A 22684-nucleotide genomic window follows, 5' to 3' on the forward strand; every position below is an offset into this window, starting at 1 on the left:
CCTTTTGCAAAGAAGGCGAAGACGAAATAAGCGTAGGCCCCTCGCTTTATTAACTCCCAATCAATAAACATGCAGTCGGTGGAGAGGTAATCAGGAAACACTGGCAAATGGCCTGACAATGTATCAAAGCCGACGCTCCGAGGCAACGGCACAAACTCTAACAAGCATTTTATTACCGGTAGCTGTTACTGACATTAGTCAAAAACCAAGAGAGATAAAATAGAATAAGGAATGCAGCGTGGCTGGCTGAGAGGGCCCCTCGGCTGAGAGTGTGCACCTCCTGTGTTTGATAGCCACACGCCTCCTCTTTGATATGATAACAAATATAAATTGTTTAAAAACATCAAATAGGTAGCGAGCGGGAAGCAGTCTCGCTGTCACGGATGTCTAGGGGGCGATAATGTTGCTTGTCCACGAGGTTGAGAGTATTCTGCTGCAGGCTTTTTGTTTGAGCCACAGGACGTATTAATGGGATATTTCAGTTTTTCTGCATGTCTAATATCACTGTTTTTTTCTTCCTTTTCTTTTCACTGCGTCGTCTTCTGTGTTCCTGTGGTAAAGTAGTCACATCCTAACTGTTAGCATAAGTACAAATGAAACAGTCCATGATCCACACGTAAATGTGCATTCTGTATTCACAATCCCACTGAGATAAAGGAGCTTCCAGCAAATGTTCTAAACCGCCATGTCCATAATTGTGTTTATTTACTTTCAGCTAACGATTCAATCAAAATGAAACACTTTTTACAATTATTCTTAGTCTTATTAATATACTTTTTTGATCCAAAAGTGGATTTCTGTTTCTGTATTAACCGTAGAACACTATCGCTATAAATAGTAACGCAATCACTAATGCCGGGTGATTTTTACCCGATATAATATGACCAACAAAAAGTACTTGTCATCAAAATATATCAAAATATGACAACACATGACAAATCAGAGTGGTCTGCTTTTACTTTCAACTGTGCCATGTCTAACAGAATGAAAAAAAGTGTCATGAGGGGATGCTAAAATAATGCTGCAAAATTACACAAAAATCAGGAATTCAAGAATGAAAAAATTCCTTAAAATAAAAATAAAAAATGACACTGGAAAGCTGGCCTTTGATCCACCCATTCCTGGGACATTTGAGATATTCCTGGTGAAGGCACAGTCTCCTTGACACGCTAACAGCTGCAGGAGAGAGAAATCATGTAACTGTATTTGCTCGGATGAAAATCACCCAGCAATAGTGTTCTAGGGTTAAAGCTATGCTCTAGGTACATTATAACAACAAACCCTTCAGAAACCCTATGACATAACCTACACCATAAGCTGATGACTGTCTTCAACAACTGTGATTGGCCTGTTTACTACCACTGTTTCCTCCTTTGCACTTCCATATACCTTTTGCAAATGAACAAGATTGACAAAGGAAATTGAAGCCACTGCAGAAATACATCTAACCTGCATTCTGCCTGAAGGTCACCAGATGGCGATAGATTTGGTTGCAAAACGACTTCTGGCTCTATAGAAGGCTAGGGGGAAAAAACGGCTTTCTGCCTTGACCACTGATTTTGCAGACACGTGATTTTTGACATATGAAAGTCATCTTGACAATATAGAGTTAAATGAAAAAGGCTCCGAGTGGTTTGCAACCATCCAGCAGCCACTGCTTACAAGAGATAAATGTGTACTACCCAACCACTTGGTAAGTGGTGGCAGGAGGCTGAGGTTAATGGTAGATGTTCTGAAATCAGTTGCTAAAGCTCTACTTCCACTTAAAGCGCCCCTTATGCAGGCTTAGAAACAATAATTCCTTGGCAACTTGGCAAGAAAACGGCAACAATCAGCTGACCCCTATGAGCAAGCACTTGGTGACAGTGGGAAGGAAAAACACCCTTTTTAAAAGGAAGAAACGTCCACCACAAGCTCCTCAGGAGGGGACGGCCATCTGCCATGACCGGTTGGGTGTGATCGGACGAAGACGGGACAAAGAAACTGTGGAAGAGACCCAGAGATGCATGAACAATGCATAAAGAAATAGTGAATGAAAAAAGGTCATGAAGAAGAAACACTCAGTGACTCAAGGGAAGGGCCTAGCAGCCTGAGCCTATTGCAGTGTAACTAAGGGAGGACTCGGGGTCACCTGATCCAGGCCTAACTAAGCTTTATCAAAAGGGAATATCTCTGCCAGACAAGTTGGGATCTTCCACACATCTGCCAGCAACCAAAGCAATGGTTCTGCAGCCTCTTTGTTTCACTAAGTTAAAGCAAGCAGCCATTTGCAGAACACACATTTTTCCTCCGTGATCTGTGGTTGTATCCAAAATGACAGACAACTCTCAAGCAATATATGCGTGACACACATGAAAAACATCTATACATGTTCTTGGTAATTTTAGGGCCTCAGTCACTTACTTTGGGTCACACTGAATAAAAAATTAACTCTACTTTGTAAATCTTGGTCATACTGTGTTTCAAAAAAAAAAGGGATTACATATCATATGACTAACAAGTCCTTAGTCAATAAACAAGCAGTTTCACAGTCAGACTCATCCATCCCATCACCAAGATGGTGAAGGTGAAAACACTAATGTTGAAGATTTAAAAATGGACTTCGGAAAGCAGTGGATTACATCACATGAAACAGAATGAAAGAGAATGGAAAATAAGCAAAGAGGAAAACTTAGATTCCACCAGCTAGCGTTTCAGCGATGATATTGCAGAGTAACATAGGCACACTGCTCGCAGGTGTAAAGACTGACAACAGCATCAGGCACTTCTGTGGGCTATGTTGTAGGATCTATGTAGGCTAAACAGAAAACTCTTAAGCAAGCCTGAGGTCTTTAAAAACATATCCCTCACTTGACTGTAGCCCAATAACTTTGATGGAAGTCAGTAGGTGTGTTTAAGGTACCCGTGTTTGCAAGCCTTGTTCAGGAGAAGCTGCTAAACCCAAGGGCTGCTAACCTCGCATCCAGGTGAGAAGCCAAGACTGAGACCCGCTCCTCCCGTCAGCTAATTTGTTTGCTTCGTTCGGGGGCATAGCTGATATTAAAAGGAGATCCTGAGCAGCTGGGAAAGAGGGATGCAGGGAGCTGGGGAAAACGGGAGTCAGGGAGGGAGGGATGAGTTTACAAGCCCCAGGTACGGTGAGTGGGTGAGTGAGAAGATGCAGAAGAGAAGGCAATGAGGGAGAAAGGAAAAAAAAAATCTCATCCAAATAATTTTCACCCTGTGGGCGCTAAAATGCAAATCACAGATCAAAGACGTTTGGAATGGAAACTGGCGAGATTGGGAAGGAATATCATCAAGCCGGGGTTATATATGTATGTTCAGGTTGTGAGAGAGACATGTTGGACTCAGGTAATGGAGCTGACCTGTACTTGAACACTGCCCCCCACTGCCACTATCATTTTCCTGCTTGCTTTTTCGCAAGGTTGAAGCGTGTACAGTACAGTGGAAAGTAATTCAGTTTCCCCTTACGCTACCCTTTCCCCCCCCCCTGTCTCCTTCAATCCATGTTTAGAAAGTCTTTTTCTCGAGCCAGTAACTGTCTAGTTTACACAGACCTTCATAAATGTTGAGGTTTGGCAACCGCAAATGGTTGTTTGCGTGTTGCCTTGTACATCAAGACACTTTTCCCACCGCTGAGTGAACAGCTTCTCCTTTCTAAGGAAAGGAATGTCAAAAGGCTGTCAGGGAACGGCAACAACAACAACCGCCGCCGGAATGTGTACCTAGCGAACGCGGCACTCTAAGTGCTCCAACTACTTCAGTGCTCCAACTACTTCAGTGGTGTTTGATTTGGGGATTTTTTTGTTTTTTAAAAGACACGGGAAGCTAAACGGAATCATCCCAAAATGCATCTTGCTTAAAATGTTCACTCTAAACCTACAGTGGAAATAATAGCGCAGCATTCATCTGCCTCTATACACACTGATGTGAGAGAACATACGGTCGACGGGTGTGGGCAGAGAGACTGAGAGAGAGGATGATGGAGGTAGAGGGGGGCGTGCTATAGATAGAAACTCAGGGGAAGGATGTGACTGGGAGAAGGTGAGGGAAGTCTGTACAAGGAGTCTCCACATTAATGCCTAATTAATGTCTCTCTACCCATTAATGTCTAATTAATAATTTACATCTGTCTCATCCACCTGAAGCTGTCATAACTTTTCTTGTATCCAGAAATTAAATGTGACAATGTTACATTTGTTTTCTACTTCTGACTCTGGCAGGCATTCAGTTTTTATTTTGAACACATCTGAGTAAAAATATACCAAAAAATGTAAAAATCACTGCCTCATCCACTTGTTGATGACGCGGCATAATCCCATTAGCACGTTAGCACTCGTAAGCCTCACGTGAAGGTCGCGGCAAACTCAGTCATTTCATTAACTTCCGATATCTTTGAACATAAGCAAATAAATGTGAAGAAATGGCGTAAAGCGCAGTCTTATTTTCCAGAGCCTCAGCGTCTGTTTTCAGACACAGGGCAGGTATTCGGTTGCGGTTCCCTGGGTGCCATCTGCATCAGCACCAAAGCCTTTCACTGACGTGGATTAGCGGTTCACGGCACTTTGACTCCGACCGCCGCAGGATTCAAAACACAGCTGGATTTTTATGGTTGGTCAGCACAACCTGTGGAGGGTCACCCTGCTCCCAGTGTTCACCGAGCCCTCCTCAAATACACCGTTTCCTCTCTGCTGTAGTTGCTTTCTTTCAGGGTATTTGCTTTAAGAATGTAAATCCTTAATCCTCCCATCTTTTTCTTTTCTCATTGCTGCCTTTCCCTTCTCTCCACGTCCACCCATCTTCCGTCTTTTATCCCTGTTAACCTCTCCATCATCTCTATATTGCATTGCTGTCCGATGTTATTTTTTTCTTCCTTCCTGCGCCCGGTGTCACCTGCTTTGTAATCTGATTACTTCACAGCGGAATTAGTATGTATATTTAATGCAATTTTTTCTCCTTTTCTCCTCTCCGTCTTTTATTCTTTTTAAATCTTGATGAGTGATGCGCGGAGGAACGGAGATGGGGTGGGGTTGCTCTACTTGCATGTCTGGCGGATATGCCAGGGCCATGCTAATAAATGACAGCTGATTTATGCGTCTGTATTCTTTTATTTATAAAAAAATAGCAAGCGGGCTGATTTCTGATATTAATAATACAAGTGGATCCACTTTGATTAGGCTTCTGTGGAGAGCTGTGCATATTCAGCATTACAATTAAAGCCTCTGATGTGAAATAGGAATGACACGCTAATGAAGCGAGCTAGCGAGCCTGAACCACGACTGTCCAACAGCATTACGGCCCATCTCAGATGAAGAGTAATTATACGAGGAACACTGAAATGTCATTAAAAATCTTCAGTAAGTGATTTAACCCACCATTCCTCACTAATGCAAGATATTTCTTTTTTCTTTACCACCATCCAACCCCCACATGATCAGCTCCCTAGGTCCTTCCCTTTTTTTTTTAAGCAATCTTTTTTTTTTCTCCACGAGACCCAAACTTCTGCCTCATAAGTTCCACAAACAAGAACAACAATAAAAGAAGGCCTCAAGACCCCTTAAACACAAACATATTGAGATTTGAGACGAAGACATACAGAAGCATTGTCCTAATTTAATTCCACAACTCCGCGGTGCCAGTGGTGGTAGATAATTGAAATCATTCCATTACAGATTCCATTATGAATTGGCGATTAAAGCCAGATGTGATTACCATGGATTAAAAGGATGATAGTTGTGATCCCCCCCACCACATAACCTTACCAGCTAAATGTAAGTGCTTTATTTATCACGGTTAAACATGTAAAGGTGAAAACACAACATGGAGTATGTAGCGTTGTTTTTTGTCTACCTGCCAAGTGACGAGAGATGCAAAGCAGCTGCTGGGGTGAGTCTGGTTCAATTTCTTTTTAAATTTTCCACCGTCCCCTCAAAAATAAACAGATGAATAATACTAGAGAGAGCTATAATGTGTAAAAATGATGAGGGGGGGTTGATGATGAAGGCAAAGAGTGTGTTTGAGGGGTGTGTTTCTTTCTAAGAGGATTTAGATAATCTGATTCTACCCTCTCATTCATTCTTTGATGTGCTCATTTTCACAGGCAAAAAGGAAAAAAGATTTGCCAGCAGCCTCGAAGGGTTGTGTTTGTTGTTTGTTAAAGCATAAAGCAAACAAATAATGAGCTATATCATGTCATCATATCTTATTCATTAGGACGGACTATCGAGAAGTCTCTTTGTGCGTGTGAGTGTGTGTGTTTGAGAGACGAGGGGGAGAAAGACCTGATAGGATACGTGTGTGTGTGTGTGTGTGTGTGTGTATGTGGCAGATAATGCCAAAGGCAAGAATTCATGAATATCAGCAGTTTCTCACCATTTTGTTGGGTTAATCCCTTGTTTCAGTTGGAGAAATAGGCATTTCTCTTGCATACATTACACCGGTGCCTGCACATCACATTCACACAAAGCAAAAAAGTGCGTTTACGTCAGGTTCCTCTGATGAAGCGATGAGTGAAGTTTTATGTATCGAGGTCATAGTTTTTTAGGGGTTTTTTGCCTATCTCAGCAGCTCCGTCCACAGAGTGGAAAGTCAGATGTGGTAAAAGGAGCAGGTGAGCTTGGAGTCAGGTTCACTTTAAAAGGTAGTGACTGGTGGAAAACACTTAGTGGACTACACATTGAAGGATTCTCATCTCATGGGGATGTTGTTTTATCTTATGTTTTTTTTCTGATTTAACAGAAAAATCGCTGACTGTGAAGCTTTAAGAGAATCTTATATAAAAGTGGACAAAAACATTACAAAATCTGCCTCCCCCAACCTACTGCTCGTGACACAGATATGTGATGGCATCCGATCTCAGCACCGGCTGGGTGGCTACTAGAGCTGGGCGGGGTGGGGAAGTGTCCCCTCGCCCACCACCGAACCGAGCGTCATGCCTCCGAGCCATGCAATTATTTTTGCACTGCATCCAATATCAACTTGAGAGCAATGCAAATTATTTAAGACGCGCTTTTCAGGGCTCGCAATTATAATAATGATGATCTCAATTAGCGTTGCCATTGCCTCGGACTATTTAGCAGGCAATTTTGCAGCCTCGGGGTAAGGGTCTTCCAGGGAGCCGACACGCATCGTCAGGTCAGAAGGGGTGGAAAGAGAAAGACCGAGACGGAGACTGCACTCTTAATCAATAAGCTGAGACTAGAGATATTTACCACCCAATCCCACAAGTGCACGGTTCATAAATTGACCTAATTGGTCGTTGTTAGAGAAATGAATGATGCCAGGATGCACTGTCTGATTTAAAAGGCCAAGATACAAGCTAACTTACTAGCTATTGTACTGAACTCCTGAAAGTTAGACATGGACACTGATAGCACTCTCTTATAGCACTCGCTCATTGTGGCAAGTACAGGCTAGTAGCTAGTTTGGACTAGTTTAATGATGAGAAACGGATGGAAACAGCTAGTCTGGTTCTTTCCAAAGTTTACAAAAACAAGATATAATATAGTAACAACTCATAAAAGTGCTCATAAATTACTTTTGAAGTTAGCCGCTTTCCCACTTAGTCTTTTTGCTAAGCTAAGTCTTCTGGCTGTAGCTCTATGCATATATTTAGCCTCTGTTATGGAACGATGCAGCTAAAACAACTATCAGAAGCTAATATCTTAGCTCACCTGTGGTTTCTCACATGACGTCATGGACACATTCCTTAAGCGTTGTCTACAAGATGATACATCCATTGCCAACCAGAATAAACCACACCAGGGAGGCGTGTATTCCCTGAGGTTCCTGGTGGTTTCTAGCAAACGAAGGTGCTGCGCCAAAAACCTTTTGATGATTACTTTGGTTGCTAGCAACACTTGCCTGTAGTTCCTCAGGTTTGTCTCTAAATACTCACAAACTGCTACTTCATAAAGTATAACTTTAGCAAGACGCAAACAAGAACTGGAGAAAATTCAACTGCTTGTCTCATCGCTGCAACTAATGTGTTTCAAAGGGCACAACTTTTGCTCTGAAGGTTAACCTTCTCCTTTTCTGGTTTGTGTCACAGTTTCACTAAAGCTCAGATAGTAGCAGTAGCAGCAGAGTGGCAGTGTTTGTAGACAAGGCTGTTAGTTCTAGTTAACCTACGACCACAGCAGTATGCTAGCGACCAAACCAAGGTGCACAGACTTGACTTCCAGTCTTATCGACTTCTGTTAACACTTTCATGTTGAGTTTATGGGGTCAGTCGCTCATTTCAAGTCATATTTAAAACTTTGTTTCTATCATACTTGTTTATACTACACATTTCAGAAGTGAAGATCATCTGACATATGCTCATAGGCTAATGAATTCTGATTGAGAAGTCCAGTAAATACATTAAATACAATAAATATAGAATAAGTAATGTGTTCGACCATCAAATCACTATGGGAGGCAGTATTTATTGCTACATATTAAATGTATTACTTCCTTTATATATTACCTGGTATAAAAAATGACTAATTATATTTATATAAATTTTGCAATTCTCCCTTTTGAATAAGGGATATGCAATCTGATTAGCCAGTTCCTCAGAGAATCTTGACTCGACCAAATCAAGCTTCTTTAGCCTGACCTGTTGCATCACTGGCAGGAGAGGCCAGTAACAATTATTTATTAATTATCAACAGCTGTATCACACACCCTGATAACTTAAATGTGTATTTGTTGCTACTGGCACAAAGTTTACAATGAATGGTGATCTTTCTCAATTTTGAAGGAGGCAAACTAAAAATAAAAACAATTCTTAGCCGTTGAAAGTATACTTCTTCTCCTATCCATCATTCTCCATTCACCTTTGTTCAGCTTTCTGGCTAGTAGCCAGGATTAGTTTCCCTGGCCATGACCTGGCGCACATTCACATACACATCATCACATAGCCTACCTAGGGGAACACGAAGACACAATTAGGTATAGTGAGGATTAATAACTACAATACTTAATTTGCTTGAAAATGGTCATCAAAGGTTTGGTTTTTGGACCAATTAGTTTGAGATAATTTGCTGCTTTGTGAACCTAGATATTTTCCCACCTTTAGTCCTAATGCTAAGCTGAGCTTAGCTAAGCCTTCTTGCTGTAGATCTATATTTACTGCATAGAAATTTTATGAACTTTTCCAATTGTCAACACAAAAGTAAAGAAGCACATGTCTCTAAATGTCTTAAAGCTTCCAAACATTATTTTGTATTTTGTAGATCTTTCTTTAGAAATTAGCTGCTATTTTCAGAGCCTTCTCCCACTCCCATCACACCATGCAGTATACTTGCAGCGTACTGAATAAGGAGGAACTCCCCTCCCACCACCACCACCATTCATGTGGAAAAAGCTTGCACCACCAGCTACCCTTTCTTTTATTCATCGCTCTGTAAATAACTCCACTTTATGAAAAGCAGCCACTGTGACTCACGGATACCTCTCTAACCACAAGCCATTATTATTTCATGGCCTTTGAAAGAAGGGTCTATAGCAGGCGCTCTCACACTTTAATGTCGGAGCTCCCTCTGATGTTGTGTAGTACACAGCGGCCCTTGTTGCACTCCGTATGCAATCCCTCACTTGAATTCACAAACACTTCCAAGTGCATAAACAGCATGGAAGACAAGTGCCTTGCGAGCTAGCTAATGCTCTGGAACGCCATTGCTGAGGAGATAACAGCAGCCTGCCAAGGCTGATGTCTGGGACTGTCATGGGGGGTGGGGGGGGTGGGGGGGTGAAGAAAGACAAGTGCGTCTGTGTGCCTTTTTATGAAAAATGCTGTTGTTTTCTGACCTCTCATGGGACATCATGTGGTAAGGAAAAAGAACACGCATCAGCGTTACGATTAAATGACCAGCGGATATGATTCAAAGAGTCCCACGATGTCCCTGAGCACCCTTTGGAACGTGTAGAAGGCTCTCGGCATACAGACGAGCTAATGGGCAACCTATTGGTCATGGTAGATTCAGTTTGAATCTCAATGAGGGTGTCAGTGTGTGGCTGCTCCATGACCGACAAGGTGTGGTAGGCCTGCTGGAGTTGATTTAGCCACATTGCCTGTCATTGCGTTAGGCCAGTCAACATCCATCAGTCGAGAGGGTAAAAAGCTTTTTTTTTGTCTTTTCAAGTGTCAAGAGGAAGCTGCTGTCTTTGAGATTATGGAAGATGTCTGGTGAAATTTCACATCTTTGTTTTCTGTACATGACACAGAGCCATGATGCTAATAAGGCAGATATTTTTTACATGGCAACAGACTTAATAATGCGGTTTGTGCCAAAACCACTTTTGCAGTATGTAGCCCAGAAATGAAGTCTAGTTGGGTGAGTTACTTCTTACAAAAGCTTTTCAAAGGTACACAGCAGTGCTTGGGTGTAGACTGGGACACGCGTACGGTACATGAAAGCAGTGGGCTTGAATCATACAAAGGCTAAACCCATTACAGGTCCAGAGGGGTGGGCAATACAGTGCCTTGCCCCGCTCCTCTAAACAAGACTCTGGGTACTGGAGGCTGGAAAAAAGGCTTGTAACACATACATTAAATTTTAATTGTTTTTCCACCCCCTTCCTTCACATCTCTGAAGTAGCAGCTCCTGAAACCTTAAAAGTGTAATGCCAGCTAGATTTTCATGGCTGTGCCTTTGTAGAATAAAAGATACAACAGTGGAGGGAAAATAATTTACTCTCTGATGCTGGAGGTAGACAGTTGCTTTTCAAATTCCAAGTTTTGGTCCTTTATTTTATTCAGCAGTGAAATGCCATGAATACAGAAAATAATGTCTGTTACAATTCTCAACCATGACCTTCTAATGTCAGAGAACTTTTAACGTATGGACACAGTACACATTAATGAAAAGTATCAAAAAAAGTCGCTGGATCGATCGATCAAAAAGGAAATGAAAACAAAAACAAACCAAAGAAAAGTTCTCACCAATTACATAAACATATGTTTGCTACAGTCCCAATTTACTGTATACATAGGGGGATCATATTCTCAATTATTAGAGAAGGATAGCAGTAGAAAGGATACATGACTCAACTGCCAGACATAATGCTTCATAAAGTATGCACAGAGGTACAAGCAATAAATACACACATTAGGTTAAGCCTTACAGCTACGCAAAGCAGATGCAGAAAAAGCAAGTTTGCTATTCTTAGCGAGCAATGAGAGAGAAACAGTAAAAATTCAGGTAAGTCAGAAAAGAAACACTGAGATTTTTTTTTCCTCTTAGAAAAAAGTCTGGTAAATTTATGGGTCCACCAACATTTTTTTTTTTACATAAGTATGCACAGTTATCAAAATACAGACAAAAATCAACCCAGAAAATCCAGACAATCCTAAAATCTAGTGGAGGAGCAGATCGCAGTTCTGGAGGTCTTTCTGGTATTATGTGCAAGCAACTATTTTAGACATTTTTTTTTTTACTTAATTTATACAAAACCCATGCAAATCTACAGGTAATATGCATTCTGTGGCTGACAGGTTTTTATCCCTCCCAAAACAGTATATCTGAGGTAACGCACTCCTATGCATTGTACGTACAGTTAGGCCATCATCCCCATGGTTTTTATTATATTCTTTTTATTAGTTCTCGTTTCCAGTCCACCAAATGATTTTTTTAGACATGCATTTTAAAAAAAACACAATATTCCCTTACAGATAATCTATACATTATCATTCTACAAATGTTTTGAGGACAACCTATTACAATGCAAATCTTCCATATCTTGACGCAGGGAATGTAAACGTTGGGCTTGAGCCACGTCCTATGAGACAAGCGCAGTAAAGTGTAACGGCTCTTGTGGCATTCTCGTAACTCGTGCAATCCGTCGTAATTGTTCTGAATTGGTTGTTGTGCAGAGGTAGGAGCTTTTAGAAAGCCTTTTTGGGTAAGTGGGAGACCCCTTTTTTTTCTTTTTTTTTTGGAAAGACGCAGTGTCCTTTTTATTTGGTGTGATAAGATTATTAAGAACGTCGTCTTCAAGTCGTTTTGCTGACTCCAGCTAAGTATTGAAGGGATAAGCTTTGTTCCAGGGCCCAGTACCCTCTTGACGTGGAACTGGTACGCGTGTGTATGTGTGTGTACTTTACAAGCTGAGCGTTTGTACAGTACCGCACGTGTCTTGTGTGTTAAGCTCTTACAAGCCCTGTTCTTTGGCTTGGCACAACACTTGAAAACATACATATGCACAGTGTGTTTCCATTTTGGTCTAAACAGAGCAGACACGTTGCTCGCTGCCGCAGCAAGACACAAAGCCACGTCAGGTCATTGACAGCATACGTTTTCAGCAGCTGGAGATTTAACCAAAACAAGAAAGCTGGCAGACCACAAGCCTAAGGTCTGTGTATGCTAGTCTCTGACACATGTGTGTGTTTGTGTAGTTATACTGTGTGTAGTTTCAGGTTTTCTTTATCCCATACAAGAGGAGGCAGAATTTTGTGTAACTTTGGTTTACTGAAAACATAAATGACCATTAAAGCAACAACGCTTTTCTAGATGACACTGGCTGTGAAATGATGGGACGTAGTTTCCACAGTAACTACCTCTCTTTAAGTCACCCTAAAGCGTGATATAAAAAGCTGGCTGTCTACCCAGAGCGCCATCAGTGGCGATGCCTTTCGTACGCGTTTGGAAGCTGCACAGACCCACGCGACGAGGATTTGATGAAGTTAAAGCAAATCTCACCTAGAAAAAGGTAGATAATCCTCTTCCGCAATGGCTATTACTATTTGCTTTTCCACGGTAACCAAGCCACATCATTTCATATTCACTTGAAAATGTGACTTATTTGGCTTCACTAGATATTCTTCATGTTTGGTTAGCGATGTTTTCAGTTTCGGTTTTGACGCGGCTCGGAAGAAAGAAAAAAAAGCCACGGAATAAAGACATTATTTTGACAGTCCCACTTAGAACAATACATATTCACCAGGTTAGAAAAAATAAAAATAAATAAAGAAAAAACAACTATGTGTAATGCATAAGAAAAAGTAAAAAAAAAAAAATAGAATAAAATAAAAATTCACAACAACACAATGTTTCTGCACTTCCATTGAATACACAAATGTTTTGGTCATGATCCACTTTTACAGTTAGCTGCTCTCTACCAGTTACAGCACAAAATGCCTGCAGTTCAAACATCACATCACCTCCTACCTATGGTATGTCTGGCAGAAAATCTCCAAAGTGGACTTTTTTTGTTTGTTTTGTCTTTTTTTTCTATGAGTTAGCAAATTTCACATCAAAACCAGCCTTTATTTTCCCTCCATCTTCCTCATGATCATCTTTGTATAGGGCTAAATGAAACAATCCCAGAGGTTATTCCAAGGTAGTTTGCGGAACAAAAGCTTCTCTTTGTACTAGTTTAAAGTGGCAGAAGGCGGACCAAGAGGAGTTTGGTGGCTTCTGTCTATAAGCTATTGGCCATTGCTAGTGTTGGCTTTGGTTTCTAGCTGTTGCCTGTGACTGTTTGAAGGTAGACAAAGCTTTCGAACGAGGAGGTAAAAGGAGAACAGTGAGAAGAAAATTATGCAGAAATGCATTTGTTTTGGAAATGGCGCTTTTTAACAAACTTATTTCTTCCCCAACTTAATTTAAATTTTTTTTGTTTATTCACAAACAGATAACAGACTGGAAGCCAACTTTTTTCTTATTTTTTTTTCTCCTTTGTTTTTTTTTGTTTTTGTGTTTTTTGTGTTTTTTTTATGGACAGCTGCAACAACAGTCTTGGTACCGCAGTTCCGTTTCTGGTGTGATTTGGGGAATGGCATTTACAGTTGGTGGTATCTAAAAAGAAATCGTATTTGGGAAATTAACAATGGTTTTAAAAGAAAGCTGAAAATAATATACTGGGTTTCATAATAGTAGCAACATACAGGCAGTGACACAAATTTCTGAGACTACTCCTGTGCAAATGATAACAGAGCAACAACTTGAATTGAACCAGCAATTGTCTCTAGACATTAACAACTACTGTGGGTTGGATTATTCACAAACATAAAATGTCTTCCTTTTTGGCAGTATATGAGGCCGCTAGCTTTCAACGGAACATGGTGTTCCCCATCCATGAGTCTATCATCCTTACACGGTATGTGGCCACGCCATCCCCTAATGAAACAGGTCTCAAAGAGTTCAATTTTTTTCCCAATCAGACATCTTATGCCTGCTTGTGTTTGGGGGATCCCAAAGGGCTGCAACAAAGAGTTCCTTTGGCCCAGTCTCTATCCGGATACATGCTCAATAAATAGTCCCAGTGGTGAGAGAGACAAAGAGAGTCAGCTGTGGTTGCTTGGACTGTGGAGTGGTTTCTAGTCTTGCGGGAGGTCTGTGTGAGAGAAACAGTGCGGTTCGGTGAAGGGATATGTTGACCAAAAACTGTATCCTAGTCACTCCAGATCTTCCGATAAGTTCCCTTCCTCCAGCTCCCGGTCCTCCTCCAGCTCTGGACTGTGATTGGCTGTCGTCACAAGTGACATCGGACAGTCGTCGTCGTCCATATTAAGTGGCTCCTCCTTTATGTGAATGGGTGGCCTATGACGCAAGCACATAGGCGATAAATGATAAATGTTAGATTTATTCTTTAATTCAATGACAAATCCCTGCAGCACGATCACATTTAAAGGGACAGTTCATCAGAAAATGACAAGTTTTCTCAGGCATGCAGTGCTATTTATCCATCAGGATGGTTGCGTTTGCATCTGTTGAATGTAATGAAACGAAATCACATGTTTTAGGGAAAAAGCAGATAGAGGCTTGTGGGCCATTTAGTTTCTCTACTTTTCAACGAATGCAGACACCTCTGCATCAGAATCTCCACAACTGGCCAACTGATACCAAAACAATGGATAAATAGCAATACAGGCCAGAGGAAAAATACACATGATTTTATGGTAAACTGTAAAGTATAACATTTAAAGTAAGGGAAACCTCATTTACAAGTAAATTATGAAGGGAACATAGTCAGGTGACTTATTACCACCATAACGCAATGTGCAAAAGAGGTGTGGAGGAGTAATTCCCGTTACTGCATGGACTGTGTTCAGCTAACAGACAAATATTCAGTGGCATCAAAAAAACAGGCGTTACATGCATTATCTAGAAAGTAACATGTTGTTTGCGAGACACTAATTCGACATGATGCCTCACGTCTACTGTAAGTAAGCGCATGAAAATTGCATGAAAAACATGGCCTCTGTAAGGCCGATAAGCTGTGATGTTCCAGACATGTTTGGCATTTAAAAGTTTACTGATGACACCAGGTTGAAATACATGAAAAAGGAAAAAAAGGGGGGGAAAAAAACAGGCCACATAATAAATAATGGAGAATTTCTCATCCCTGGGCCCCCTGGAGCAAAGGCAGAGGAGAGGCTTTTTTATCTAGTTAATAGAAAGCGCAGCCACTCGTTAATATGCAGGGGCTGTGCGTGTCGCTCCTCAAGAGGAAAAACCGGCAGCTAGGTTCTGCCATTAATCAACTTCAGCCCCGGCAGTTCGCTCGGACACCATGATACATGTTTTTAACTCTAAATGGATGAATATCTTTAGCCAGTGTCAATAAGCACTGGGCAGGAAGCAGCAATGGCGCTGCTCACAGGACGCCTTATGTTTCAGAACAACAGAGGAGTGGGCGGGGGAAAAAAAGAAGTGTCGGGCCACTAACAAGAATAATAATGCTGTCACACACAAACAAGGCATAACACGATCTGGGGCTCTAGTCAGGGAGAGAGGTTTGTGCCATGATGATAAATCTGACAAAAGCTAATTATTTTTGACACATCGGATGCATCAGAAAATCCCCCTAGACTCTGAAAGAGGAGAGCGGGGAGAGAGAGAGAGGGAGACTTATCAAGTGGTAGTATGTTAGGAAGCCTCTCTCCTGGGTTGCCTTCATCAGTGGAAGCGGGGAGGGCAGGGGGGACTTTGAATTTGAAAAGAATTTTAAAAGGTACAGATGACTTTAATATTCAGAGCCAAATACTGTAAATTAATATTCTGATGTGGTGGGATGAGAAAGGGAGGCTGATCTTAGCAGGATGCGAACAGGAGCGGATGAACCTTTCTGTTTCTGTGCCTCAGGTTTACAGAAGGTGGGAGATAAGACAACAACACCTCCACGTCCTCTTACCTGCCGATGTAACAGCTAACAGCATGGAAAGACAGATTTTTTTAAAATTAAGTTATTTATTTATGTTGCCGATGGAGAGTAAAACTGGTGTTGAAAGGTGATAAAATGATGGGCTGATTGCCAGAAAGTTACAAATTTGTTGCTGAAATATTTTATGTTCTACATGAGTGCTTGGACAAAAACACTTTCTGAGACACTAAAATGTGGCTGTATAAAGGGATGTTTAGGTCACTATGTGAGGCTGTACCCCACCTTTCACTCATTAGTTATAGCTGTTCATAAACGCCATGCTGTAAACATTTAATATGTCCACTGATGCTGATCAGTACTTTATATTTGTATACTAGCACCAGATACAAATCATTGTTCAGCTGGTGCCCACAGCGAGTGAAGTGATGCATCCCTAGTTTTGTCGAGCACAATAAAAAGTGTTTCATAAAGAAGAAATGGTGTTTTTTTTAAACACCATTTCCCGAAAATGACAATGAGTCTGTACTTGAATGCATCACGTGGATCACCTGGCAGACTGGAATGTGTTCTCATGCACCTCATTAGATGTTTGTGTGGCTCCGACGATAACGTTCACAGGCTTTGTGACACTTTATTAAAATATGTGGATGAGCCATTTAGTACTTAATAGCTAGCTGCCATTATTGAGTCACTCAGCAGGACTTTTGCGATGTAATAAATACGCAGTGCTTCGAGTGTGTGTATGTGTGTGTGGGTTCTAGAGATGCCTGGCTCTCACATCAATTGGAGATTAGCACCTGCAATCATGCAGAGGTATGTCGGGACAAATGCGATCATTAGTGCATGGATCTAATGGTAGGCTGCGATGGGGGAGCAGGAGAAGTAGTGCGGTGAGGAAGATAGAGTATGAGAGGAGTGCAGGCAGCCTGGGGAAGGGAGGGAGGGTTGGTAGTGAAGGAGGGGCAATAAAAGTTTGCAAAATTTCAGACACCAAAGAGAGTTGGGCCTCAGTGTGATGACACGTTTATTGGCTCTCATCTCAGAATCAGTTGAGTGAACAATAACTACATCACTCAGGGCTTGTTGCGAGGAGGTTTGCAGATGTTTGGACTGGTGTTAAGGACACTACTACTTTTTAGCCTGTGGCTACACTGAACAAAGCCAAAGGTTTCAGTGGAAATATAAACAATAGACTTGGTTTCACCTAAAACCAGTCATTCATTTAGACATTTAAATTGAAAAAAGATGTGTTTACAGTCTTTAATCCTGTTATCAAGATTGGTGCAATTAAATATCTAACTCACTCAACGTGGACACGGATTACGCGGCTCCAACCTAAAACATGTTTTACGAAATGAAATAATCAATACAATAAAGTTTTTAGACAGCGTGGCACTTCTGCATAAGTATTCAGAACCAAAACTACATGACGTGCACACGCTCACACCAGTATGCACAAACCCAGCCTGCTTTGCAGTTAAGTAGATATCATTAACCTTCGGACATTTAGGAGAAGAAGAGGTTTGTATGGACTTGCTTGTGCTGAGGACTCCTCTCCAGAGAAAGGCCTTCAAGGTGATGTACTATTTAGTTTAGTGCTACAAGCCACTCTATTATTTAAACACATCTTTGAAAAGCCATTCATGAAAAACACATTTCTTCCATTTTGAGGTTGTTGTGGCTTTGTAAAGGCGGGCGGGGACCGAGGGAGGAAGAGAAGGATGGATGGATGCGTCTAATCTTCTAATCTAGCTACCCTTGCAAGTGTCAAGGCTAGTGCGGCCGGAGAAAAGAGAATGCAAGAAAAAGGAAGTGCTGTCCTGTTACTAAAAATTAAATGAGCCGAGGGAGTGGTAACACTGGATTCTGTCTGGAGCTGGGCAGATTTGCTCCACTTATTACCCCCTTTCAGAGAGGGGTAAACATGTCCAAACAGATTAATGTATAGATGTCTGGTACTAAGGACTAACCAAACACTCCTCTGTTCTCTCTGATACACTTAGTCACATGAAGCAGAAGTGCATCTTTTATCCATTAAAGAAGTGACTAGCTGATAGGTTTCCAACATGGTCTTTGAAGGAGAGTGGAGGAGAATCATATAAGAATCATTTCTTTGTGTTTGTTTCCGTGTGTGCTTCATTTTTCCACAGCGAGTGCTTACGCAGATAGTTCTTTGTGACATCAGCAGCCCAGACATTCCTAAAAGTCACATGAAATCAATTTTTAAAATCACTCTCACTCTCTCTCACACTCGCTTTCTCTTAGCCACGTTAAATGAGGGATGAGGAAGGGAGAGATTTTTAAAGTAATTAATGCTACACTTGCTAAATATTAATAGGCACAGTCTTGCATAAAATACAGCAGCTAAACCCCTATAATGCAGACGGTGGTGTAATTAAAGACAAATGTGTAATAGAGCCTATTTATAGACTAACTGTTGGCCAAGCGTCCGCCTCACCTCAGGTATAAGCACAAAGACAATCAAATTACAGCAGAAGATAAAGGATGAGAAAAAGTCTGCTTATGATATCGTACGTACTGGAAATTGAACCCTGCCCTTGGGTCAGAGAAAACTGAAATAAATACTGATACAGAGGGTTAAATGTCAGGCAATTAAACTAACAAAGGAATTCAACATAGGCGTACAAAGGGGAGGGGTCAATGTGTGCTTGCATACTTAGATAAGCACTCTTAAAAATGTGTGAGGTGTAAATTAGTGCATACCCACCACATTTAACATTATGAAGCATGAAATAGGAACTCTGATCCATCGTGTGCATGCTGCAACATCATAGGTATGCTGTAATGGTTGTCATTTAAATCCACACAGCAGCTGTTATGGGCTGAGTAAAGGGCAGTATAAGCACCGGCAGCTTTTAATGAGATCGACTGGGGGTGAATTGTGGTTTGTGTTTCAAAAAGCTTTTAGGTTTTCTAAAAAGAATCTTTGACAATGTCTTAAGATCAGTGTTTAATCTGAGAAAAGTGCAGATGATGTGCACAAATTTGAGTTCTTAGAGGTCTAAGTAGCCCCAAGAGTTAAATTACTTGCAGGTATATTTTCTTCTATGTGCAGGAGCTTACATGTGTACTGGAGGGGAGTATCTGGGGCTGCTGTGTCCGTTGGTGTCCAGGTGGTCGACTGAACCGTTGAGGTCCTCGTGGGCTGACTGCAGCAGCATGGGGGGGCTGCCGCTCAGCGTAACTGGGGGACTAACACCCAGCAACCCCGGTGGGCTCCCTCCCAACTGGCCAGGCGGACTTCCTGCGGTCAGTCCGGACGGGTCTCCGCCGAGGAGGCCGTGGCAGGTGCCTCCCATCGGGCCTGTGGCACCACTGCCCATGAGCCCCGGGGTTCCCAGCAAAGGCAAGGAGGTCTCTGCTAGGGCAGCCTGTGGGAGGAAGAGACAAGTAGGGAATATTAGGAATTAGAACTTGAATAGACAGAGACAGGTCCAGGAACACTGAATAACTGGGTGCATAAGAGGGAGTAATCATTTACTGTCACACACTTGTTTTGGTGGTTTAGAGGCAGTATGAAGAGTGAATATTATGATTTAACACAGTAATTATTTAAAGACCGTGGCTCAGTGTTGTTCAGCTGGAAACTATTTTTCCCCATGTGACACTTTCCTGACAACTACTTCCCCTCACCTGCCATTCCTGTGCCCTTGTGTGGTGTGGCTATTAAAAAAAAAAAGTCCCCCCAAAACTTTACCTCCAAATAATAAAAACTCTTGACACTTTCGCCTGCTGAGCATTAAAGTTATATACGGTGATTAAATTTTTAAAGTTTTTGCCATGAGCACCTCGCCAGCGTACACTATGAAGGCAAATCATTTATGACAGGTTAGATAAATATTAATGCACATGCCCTTGCATTTGCACATGCCGCTATCAATCTAGGGTGGCTGCCACTGCTGAAAGAAGGGAAAAAGAAGGGAATCAAGGAGCGAGAGTTGCTCCTTGATTCAACCACAGGGTGGCCTTCTCTGTCTGATGGCAGACTGGAAGAGAGCAGAGTGAGTGGAGAGGTGCAGAAATTCACAAGCAAGGAACAAGGTGGTAATTCAAGCTAGAAAAAGAAAAAAAAAACTTGCTCCCTCATATGCAAAGTGGAAGTATGAATACGGAGTTCTATTGTGCACATTAACTGTAATCATTCAGTCACTCAGGCAGTGGTCCTGTCTGTCAATCAAGTAACACCGGCAGCCAGCTCAAGGTTTTGGTCTGTACCTGTAAGCTGGCATTTAGTGCAGTTCCATAGCCAAGACTGGAGGGCAGATTCTTGACAAGTGATGGGCTTCTGCATACAAAAAAGTAAGCAAAACAAACAACAACAAATGAGTCAATCAGTTCATAACATAATGTGTAATGTAATGCTAATAAGAGAGTGCAGAGTGTATTTAACAACGTTTCCACTGATCCTTTTAATCTTTTACTGATCTGGATCTATGAGTCAGCAGAGCACCTACCCCGTGATCTTCTGCGACCTGCGTTTCTGGTACTCCACCTCATCTACTGTCCACACTGCCCCCTTCACATTCTCCACGCGCACAAAGCACTTGTGCAGGCTGAGGTTGTGGCGGACAGCATTCTGGAGGCAGAGAGAAATAACACACAGGTCAGAGGGATGAGGTAAAAAAAAAAGCGAGTCATGTTCATTCATTATCCATCAAGAAAAAAAATGAAGACGAGGAAGGCTTCAAAATTGATTTTTTTCCCCTGCATTTTGAAGAAATTCTTAACATTCACGCACCATTGATTTAATTAGTAAAAAATTGAGTGAGAGCGAATGCTCTTACAAGTCCTGCACACAGTACATATCAATCAGAGTAAGTAGGCTAAAAGGAGGTAATCAGCATAGCGAATGGCTTATGGTGGTGACAGAAGTGGTAATGCCGGCCTTGATAATGTGATGTCAGTAACCCTTCCTGCTCCAGAAAAGCATTGTTCTTAATGGACACATCGCTTAAAAGATGACAGTATTGGAAGGGGGAGAAAAAAAAAGTCGTCAGGAGCCCCCTGTGTTTGTGTGTGTTAGAGACAGCGTGTTCCTGCAGAAGTCAGGGCATTAAGCTGAACTGACTTCTATATGTCTAAATACTCTGGTAAAATGACACGATCATCTTTTCGATATTATTATCAAAGCTGCTGTTAAATTAAAAGAAAACAATAAGGTGTTTTCATTAATTACTAAATAAGAAATAGCTAGAGAAAGAAGCACTCTTTTATTAATATGACAATACGTCCATAATTAAAACATGCATCAGACTCTACAAATAATAACCTTGGCTTTAATATCCCTGCCTCTCATATTTATCATCTCCCTTAGCTTGGTGTGTACTGCTCAAGAAAAAGGGATTCAGAAAAAAAAGAAAGAAAAAAACCTCATAAGCAGATCTCGCATCTGACCTGAAAATCCCAGGATTTGATTGATCTTAATGCCCATGGCTCTGAATATGATAATTTTAATATTAATGAGCAAATGAGCAGTTTTATTATGCATGCTATATAGTTAGAACTAATAAGCTTCTGGGTGAGAGAAAAGAGAGAGAAAGGAAAAGTGGGGTGTGGGGTGCAGATCCCTCTTTTGAGCTTATGAGACCAAGCTGAGATATTAAACTACCTTTCATTTCTCTCCTTTCTTCTTCCCCCTTTTTAAAAAAAAACAAATTCTCTTCATTAATCAAATGACAGGCCGATCGCTGATCATCCCCCTAATGCTTACAAAGGGAAGCGCAAGGCTGTAGATGTAAATAGATCGCACTGGCTTTTGTGCAGGGTGGGGCAGATTAGGATGTTTTTCTAAAAAAGGAGCAGGAAAGATTTGAAACCGTTCAGATGCTGGTGGCGGTGGTGATGTTGGTGGCAGCGGTGTTGTTTGGTGCCAGTGAGAACATATCGTAACATCACTACGCAGCAAAACACGGAGCGCGCTGTACAAACTGGAAAAGGGCACCCATCTTACTACGTGTCCTCTTGTATTGGTGATCACACACCCATGTGCTCATTTGCATCCCAAATCCAAATTAATTCACTTTGCTAAATCTAGTGCTGCGACGCGCCTCGCATGCTGATGAGCGGCTCGTTGAGTTTTCCCTCCAGTCCTCTGTGCAGCCACAAAGGCTAAAGGGAGCTAACAAATGACATACAGGGGCCAAGGATAAATAACAAAAAAAGAAAGCAATGAAGACAGTGGTGCTTAAATTGGGCTTTCTTTATCAGCAGACAGGCACACTTCTGCTTAAAACATGTGCTGCAGGAAAAATATCTTTCACCATCTTTGTGTTGGGGAGACAGGACAATAAAGTTGTAGGGACAGATATACAAATGGGCCCTTTTGTGTGGGTAAATAAAGAGTGCTCCCTCCATGACAGGCCAGTTCTCACTTTGCCCCCCTTGCTTTAGTTCCACACTCTTAACCCCTCTCACAGGCACAATGTATGTGCTCACGTGTCCATTGAGTTCCTGTGTGCATGCATCTTTGGCCTCCGCACAGTGGAGAACTGGTTAACAGGCAAACAGCCATCTTTCTTCCTAATTAACCAATGATATGCGAGAGAAGGTGGTTTTCGGGACTAGGAGGAGGGGT

General features: G+C 41.7%; 2 protein-coding genes across 9 annotated transcripts in view; both read right to left on the reverse strand.

Moving 5' to 3' along the window:
* The window catches only part of mdfic (MyoD family inhibitor domain containing), a 56336-nt gene extending 48319 nt beyond the window's left edge, over window positions 1–8017 (reverse strand). For 2 of the 4 annotated variants that reach the window (XM_086268826.1, XM_086268829.1), the window contains exon 1: window positions 7674–8017. The gene's annotated coding sequence lies outside the window, so the exon portion shown is untranslated. The remainder of the gene's footprint in view (window positions 1–7673) is intronic. The other 2 variants (XM_086268828.1, XM_086268827.1) reach the window with 1 other exon arrangement.
* A 2685-nt stretch (window positions 8018–10702) lies between these two features.
* The window catches only part of foxp2 (forkhead box P2), a 102974-nt gene continuing 90992 nt past the window's right edge, over window positions 10703–22684 (reverse strand). For all 5 annotated transcript variants that reach the window (XM_086268165.1, XM_086268164.1, XM_086268168.1 and 2 more), the window contains 4 exons: window positions 20565–20686; window positions 20326–20395; window positions 19174–19481; window positions 10703–14525 (listed from right to left, as the gene is read on the reverse strand). In XM_086268165.1, the coding sequence (XP_086124291.1) occupies window positions 14381–14525; window positions 19174–19481; window positions 20326–20395; window positions 20565–20686 (645 nt within the window). In that variant the 3' untranslated portion in view covers window positions 10703–14380. The remainder of the gene's footprint in view (window positions 14526–19173; window positions 19482–20325; window positions 20396–20564; window positions 20687–22684) is intronic.

The sequence above is a fragment of the Aulonocara sp. 'chitande type north' Nkhata Bay genome, linkage group LG17 (genome assembly GCF_057382095.1).
Source record: "Aulonocara sp. 'chitande type north' Nkhata Bay isolate Kocher_YH1m ecotype deep benthic linkage group LG17, A_spYH_male_GT1.1, whole genome shotgun sequence".
NCBI classification, from domain to species: Eukaryota; Metazoa; Chordata; class Actinopteri; order Cichliformes; family Cichlidae; genus Aulonocara; species Aulonocara sp. 'chitande type north' Nkhata Bay.